Below are 7,500 nucleotides of genomic sequence, written 5' to 3' on the forward strand. Positions count from 1 at the left end.
TAAACCAGTGCCACAGTTTGCTGATTCATCAAATACCTATAATAATATCGGCAATGGATTGTATATGATGCATTTCACACCGTGCATGTAGAGTAGTGTTAGTCTACGGTAACTAACGACAATTTTGGCCCTAATAGCTATGTGAGACATAGTAATATTCCCAAGTAAATGGCGCGAGGTGTGGCATCCGAGCCAGTCGGCGCGCGAGCAAAAGTCATCAATCTCCACGCCTCATATTTAGGCAAGATGGATATTGAATGCCTCCCAGATTGCAAAGTATGGCAAGGGCACCATTAAAGAAATATATCTGTTGTGTATATATACATTTGGGGGTTGTTGTTATTGCTGATAATTACATGTATTGTGTGTAAGACTGAGGGGGGTTTTGTTGTGCTTGAAGTGTGCTTGTGTTTGAAGTTTGCATCCAATTAATTAAATGATTACATAGTTAACTCTTTGCTCATGCACACTCAACACTTCACTAAAGCCTAGCATACTCTGCAGTCTTGTCCCAGGCTCTTCATCATCATTCAAGGAGCCAAATTATGATGTCTTTTCAGAATACCAGTTCTAACTAATGCACATTAGATCAGTTATTTTAGGCTACGTAACTTTCAATTTGGTATCTGTCAGTTATAATTCATAAGGTCTTAATATGCTGTACTTTACAAGACCTTTCTTTGTTAGTACATTATTTCACAGTTCTGTTATGCATTGCCGTTGCAAAAAATGAAATTAAAATGAATGGTAAATACTGCTTAATGACTAGTTATATTGAATTCCTTTTTGTTTTTTGTTCTAATGCTTTCTTAGAATTAACCTTCCTTGATTACAGTGGTTGACCCGTACATACTTATGTAGCTTAGAGATATAATTATCAGTATTTTAGAATTTCAGTTGGATACACCTTTTATGTTTCCCTGTTGGTCCATCAGAAGGGTTAATGCCGAGGATTAATGCTTTAGGGTTATGATTATATAATTATGATTATATAATTAATGCTTAGAGTTTATGCTTTGTACCATCCACTTTTTCCTCTTGCTGAGCCATTAGGCAGAAGCCTGACCCATCTTGACTTCCTCACGTCAGGTTTGGTCGGATATTTCAGGTTCGGGATTATCTCCGGAAGAGGTGTGATGGGCAGAATCGTGTCCACGTAGCCTGAGTTGGTAGTCCAGGCTGTACGAGTAGCAGGACCTACACCAGTCTCATAGTCTAGACATTGGTTTGATGCACAATCTTGCAAACTATACTGTATGGACCTGTTGCATAAGCCATCCAGAAGCTAAGGCATTCAATCCAGACCTGGTTTTGCTACGGTATAGTAAAACCTGCAATATCAGGGAACAGAAGGTGAATTGTTTGGTCCTTTTGATCAAGAACTGGCATCTCCAGATATTTTTGTCATGAAGAGTTCACTACCCTTGCTGCCAGGCCAAGCTATCTGTAGAATTCCTGGTCTAGTAGTCATGCACGGACTGTACTACTAGTATATGTAAAGCTCTAGTGTCCTTACAGCTCACATCTAATAGACAGGTTCTCCTAGTAAGCCTTCAGAGTTCTGGGTCTTCTAAACCCAATATCTTTTTATTGCAGGATATCAACATTGTTGGAAAGATTTTTTTTTTTCTTTTATGTAATTTAACCCATTCACGACGGGGGAATTCTAGCCTTGAATGTCACAATCCCGGGGCGTTCAAATTATTAGGCCTAAATCAATTGAATAGCCGGCACAATACTGTGCCGCCCGGCCACTGGGCTTTTGAATGAGCGGTACAGTACTGTACCACCCGTCCAGAGTGGGTTAATTAGATAGTAAGAAAAATCTTTATAGAATTAATCATTGTTATGATAGAATACTATATACTTCTTATTACCTTTTATTTACAGTCTTACTAAATTGATTATGAACTTGGAATCTAAAATTTATTTGTGTATATATAATTTTTTACATGTTCATATTCTTTTTCAGGGAACTACAAAGTGAAAAGGCATTTATGCAATCTTATATCAAGTAACAAGTGACAACACAGGATGGCGTCCATCAATTTTCCTAATGACCTGGTAAGTATTATGACAGTCCCCTCATGCTGACTAACATTTGTTGATGGTTCAGTTTTATAAAAAAAAAAATAGATTGATATTATTTTTGAATAAGATGAAGAATAGACCATGACTCAAGACAAGTAAAATACATTTTCTGGTAATTCCCGTGACAGACTACAGCGAAGGACATACTGGCGGAGTTTCCCAGCATGGCATACGATTTAGAGCATTTGGAGAAGTTCCAGAGTGCTGTCAGTAAGTCCAAGATTCAACTTCATCTCAGGGACTCTGTGAAAAGAAAATAAATAAATAAAAAAAATAAATGCAGAAATTTATAAATACATAAAGTTTTTACACCCATTCTCATACATAGCCTATTTATAAAAAAAAAAAATCCCTTCATTTGTCGATAAATCATTTAATGTGCTTCTTATTTTCCTTTCAGAAATGATTTACGGGGCAGAGTACGTCATTCAGGAAGATCTTACTGGTCGAATGTCATTTTTTTGCAAAGTAAGTAGAGGTCGACTTATGAGGTAGAAATGAAGTTTTATCCATGCTCAGCCTTCAGAAATGAAGTTTTATCCATGCTCAGCCTTCAGAAATGAAGTTTTATCCATGCTCAGCCTTCAGAAATGAAGTTTTATCCATGCTCAGCCTCCAGAAATGAAGTTTTAGCTATGCTCAGCCTTCAGAAATGAAGTTTTAGCTATGCTCAGCTTTCAGAAATGAAGTTTTATCCATGCTCAGCCTCCAGAAATGAAGTTTTATCCATGCTCAGGCTTCAGAAATGAAGTTTTATCCATGCTCAGCCTTCAGAAATAAAGTTTTATTCATGCTCAGCCTTCAGTTCTGTTTATTTGGTTTTTGTTTAGGCTTATGACAACAGCTACAAAATGCAGTTGTTTTGATCACTGATTGAACGTATTATTTAAGATCACCCATTCCAAGGTACACAAATTGTGATAGATTTATTAGTTGGTTGACTTCAGTTAATGAACTTATTTAATTATTTTATCTTTATTATACAAGGAGGGAGTGGGAGGTATTATATTAGGGTGACCTTATTAGGACCAAGTTCTCCATTCATGAATATTTTGATTGCCTTTGACAGATGTGCAATAAACCGATGAACAATGAGACTGCTTTGGCAGAGCACAATCGCTCCAGTTTTCACTACAGGGTGAGTCACACTGAAATGTCTTCTTATATTCTCTTTCTTTCTTTCTTTCTCTCTTCCTTTCTCTCTTTCTTTCTTTCTTTCTCTCTTTCTCTCTTTCTCTCTTTCTCTCTTTCTTTCTCTCTCTTTCTTTCTCTCTCTTTCTTTCTCTCTCTCTCTCTCTCTCTCTCTCTCTCTCTCTCTCTCTCTCTCTCTCTCTCTCTCTCTCTCTCTCTCTCTCTCTCTCTCTCTCTCTCTCTCTCTCTCTCTCTCTCTCTCTCTCTCAACTTGTTCCTCTTTGTTAATGGTTTTATTTAATTTTCAGAATCTTGACAAGAAAAAGCACGATGCAGAGGAGTGCAAATTTGCAAATTCCTCCAATTTTCCCTCAACCTCTTTGCAGTTTAAGCTCGCCACCAGCGTGCTGAAACCCTTAGGTACGTTTTGCTAGGTGTACTTATTACCTAATATGCATGTATATTCATAATTTTGTACTTAATGTGTATTTGTTTTCTACTTCCTTTGATTCCTTCACTGCTTTTACATTGCTTGATTTTAGAAGTACACTATTTTGAGACTAATTTTTCAAGGTTTACCATTCATAGGCATACAGATGATTGAAGAATACACCAAGGATGTTGGACCATCGTACTACAAATGTATCTTGTGTGCTGCTCACGGGAAAATTGACCCCATGTATCATCATGTAGTTGGAAAAAAGCACACAGAGAAATATATTGTGAGTATAGATTAGATGCTATCGTCTCTTTCTCCGGACTAAGATTTATAAATGATTCTACTGGTATGTCAGAATAGCATCATTAACACAAGTATGACGAGCTTACTGGTACTTGCTTCTTCTGTACTGAACTGGTAGGAACGTGCATGCTAGAGTTAGATCTCGTTCGTGACCGGAGCAGGGGAAAGATCAAGTGACCGACGACGAGTCTGGAACATTTTGCAGTGAGAAACTAGCAGACATCTAGAAAGAAAGTAGTTGTGCAACCGTTATTTACACTTACGCATGCCGCTCACTTGCTTACTGTCATTTCAGCGGTGGAGATGTTTCCTGGAGGATTCCGTTCTGACTCCTGAGAAAAGGGAGACTATAAGACTAAAGGTATTCAGTGAGGAAGGAGTGGACTGCACGCTGATTAAAGTTATCAAAGGTGACTTTCAAGTTCTTTTGATATTTTCTCTGTTTATGTAATATTTTGTTTGAGTAATATTGTGTCATTTTGTCGGTTACATTGCCTTTGTATGACATTGTCTCACAAAATATTTTCTTTGTTTTCAAGATTAGGATCTAAGAAAAAGCCTGTTATGGATACTGAAAGTAGAGGTATCAGTTATGAAGAGAAAAAAATATTATCAGTACACTTGGATTTTTTCAATCTCTCTCTTCATATTAAAGTTCAGTATACATGAAGTTGCTTATTGATGAGGTGGACAGCAGTATAATAATTAGGTCGGTTGAAGATGATGGTTGTCAGCCAATTGGATTATTTTATTTTTATGGGAAATTTATTGTAAAAATTGTTACCAGGTAGAGGATAAAAAAAGGCATAGATATCAAGAAAGTAGTTATATTCCTATTGAATGCTTCGCAGTAACCACTATTGCAGATAGATCATAGCCGAGATTATCATTAAAAAGTGTGTGTATTTTGCTAAGTTAAATTGATTTTCCCTGTTGATCATATCTGAAATGGGTCAAAAATGCTTGAATGTTCATTTACAAATTTGGGAAGCTAATACCATGGAATCACAGGAAAACATTTGTTCAAAGCACAAATCATACTAGCTTACCCTCTTACCATGGCAATTTTCACTGAAATCGAGATGGTCAAACAGCTAGCCTATTTTCAAAAGCGGATGATTGAGGGGACTAGGTTGGAAAAGGAAAATTATGTATTGTCTCATTTATGGAGGCTGCGACTGTAGGTGTTGGGCAGTTTTAGAGAAAGAAATATTACAAGGAAATTGAAAAAAAAGACTGCAGTAAATAAGTTGGAAATATAAATCTCGAAGGCATGGTAATTTAGACATGACAGAGGACATTTATACATACCATAGCACAGGCAGGCCAGAATTCTGGATGGAATCTTTATATGCCATGACGCTCAAGGCTGCCCGCTATATTGTGGGGTGGCTAATATAGTTGTGGAGGACAGTGCTCCGACACTTCTGATTCTTAGTGGTGCTAGTTCTCAAGCCTCTGCCTTTCGAAGTCATCCTAAACCCTTTAATATTTATGCTTTTATTGGAAAACTGTAATTGGCTCATCCAGAATGTAAGAGAAAGGGGAAGAAACATTGTGACTTATCCCATGGTGGTAACTATGATATAAACCCCAGTAAAGCAGCCACGGCATTCAAATTATATCCTAGCTCAAAAAATCCATGATAAATCTTGGATTTTGAGAAAATGGTAAAACACTGATAACTATTAACCTTACGAATGCAATAGCAACTAATTGGTATCTCTGTGGCAAATGGGAGAGGACTTCCTGAGTCAATTTAGTATATGTTGCATTTTGCACAGGGTGATCGCCCACCTTCAGCTGTGGTACAGGCTTTGAGGCATTAGTGGTGTAGGGACTCTGCTCTCTGTCTTTGCTAATTTTCTCTCCTCCCCCAGGGATATGGTGTGAATAACACCCTCAGGGTTTATTGTAAACACTGACATCCTCTTTTTTGAAAAACCGTAGTCAAAGGATCAAGCACCAGTCCTGGCTGGAAGTGTTTGTTTCTCAGTCTTCATTTACCATCACATTCCTTCTCTCTTGTTGGTAAAGATGTTTGAAGTCTCTTGCATAGAGAACATTGAATATAATTCCAATAACACTGCTTGGATATACAGTACAGAAGACTTTTCCAGCATATGGCAAGATGCATAAGGATATCAATAATTGTTTTTCCCCCAAAAAAATTGCAATTTGATACTATTTTTTAATTCACTCTCCATTTTTATTTTCTTTACTTCTTCTGCTTATTATTATCATTTATTTTTTTTATCTGTGTATGTTAATACATAGTTGGTTCCATAAATGTTTAGTCACAAATGAGTTAGTTAGTTAGTAGACCTACCTGACCTTACAATTAAATCCCATTCCTTGAGTTTCCTAGAATGTTTATTTTATTTTGATTATCATTGTTATTTTCATTATTATCATCCTTATCATTAATATCGCAGTGTTCAAAAAGTAATGAGAGTAAGAAAATCTAAAGCCTTTTTTCTCTTGAAAATTCAGAAAACAATTTTCCTCAGACATTTGTAGAACCATATCATAAAAAAAGAAAATTTAAGTATTATGACAGTATAGCATTAAGGTTAATGCAATATGTTTGGGTGAGAGGATGTATACTTGCTTGATTATGCACATATTGGCTTATGAATATCTGTATGTGGAAAGAAGACAGTTTAGAGTTTTCATAACAATTTCTAAATCTTTTCCCATAGTACATGATTGCAAAGATGAGTTTCAAAAGTTATGAAATATATATATATGTTTTTGTTGATGATATATATATTTAATTTTTAATTGTGTAATATGTAAACCATCATCCCAAATATATATATATGATGAAGTTTTTGAAAAGTTGAACTAAACTCTGAGGTGCTTTTCAGGCAAAGATTATTTTCCATATAAATGGGTGGCACAAGGCAAGCCAGCATCAAGACCCAAAGCTGAAACTTTCCCAAAGTAAGACCCTCTTCTTTTAATTAATCCCTTTTTTTATTATTATTATTATTGATATAATTATTATCCCATTGCGGACTGGCCCAAGCGCACTAATTGACTGTCAAGAAAAGTTGAAAACGAAACAACGAAGGAAAACACAGGAAAACTCACAAGTATGCCGAAGGCCCTTTCTCTTTATTGCTTCCTCTGGGCACGTTTTGTTTTGTTTTCAACTTGTTCAGCAGGAAGCTTTCACCATCAAGACAGGATGTTTCAGACTTGCCCAAAGAGTATTTTTCCTTAAAATAATTACAAAACAAGGGTTGAAGCTGACTTGGAAAAGCTGGAGCCGTCATGTATGTCGTGTCAGTGGTGCACTATTGTCCACTATGGGTTAATATCATTATTCACAACTAAAGCTTGGTAGTGCATGACTTTCTTCTTTATCATTTGAAGTTTTTTTCATTTTTGAGTTGATTATAAACTGTTGAAGTAAAGTGAAAGAAACTTCTTTGCATGACTACAGACAGAGTACTTGTGAGATGGAGATAAGTGAAGCTGCCGAGTGTGAACTTGAGTCATTTCATCCAGTTATCCGTGCTATGAATTAC

General features: G+C 36.3%; 1 protein-coding gene across 2 annotated transcripts in view; it reads left to right on the forward strand.

The window, feature by feature from the left end:
* Nucleotides 1–7,500, forward strand: part of LOC122247458 (uncharacterized) — a 12,946-nt gene that overhangs the window by 408 nt on the left and 5,038 nt on the right. For both annotated transcript variants that reach the window (XM_086552312.1, XM_043006740.2), the window contains exons 2-9: nt 1,973–2,064; nt 2,220–2,301; nt 2,492–2,559; nt 3,161–3,229; nt 3,531–3,642; nt 3,811–3,944; nt 4,260–4,374; nt 6,835–6,910. In XM_086552312.1, coding sequence (XP_086408438.1) covers nt 2,035–2,064; nt 2,220–2,301; nt 2,492–2,559; nt 3,161–3,229; nt 3,531–3,642; nt 3,811–3,944; nt 4,260–4,374; nt 6,835–6,910 — 686 coding nt within the window. In that variant the 5' untranslated portion in view covers nt 1,973–2,034. The remainder of the gene's footprint in view (nt 1–1,972; nt 2,065–2,219; nt 2,302–2,491; nt 2,560–3,160; nt 3,230–3,530; nt 3,643–3,810; nt 3,945–4,259; nt 4,375–6,834; nt 6,911–7,500) is intronic.

This window comes from Penaeus japonicus, unplaced genomic scaffold (genome assembly GCF_977035675.1).
Source record: "Penaeus japonicus unplaced genomic scaffold, GWHDUDI00000001_assembly GWHDUDI00000026, whole genome shotgun sequence".
In the NCBI taxonomy this organism is placed as follows: domain Eukaryota; kingdom Metazoa; phylum Arthropoda; class Malacostraca; order Decapoda; family Penaeidae; genus Penaeus; species Penaeus japonicus.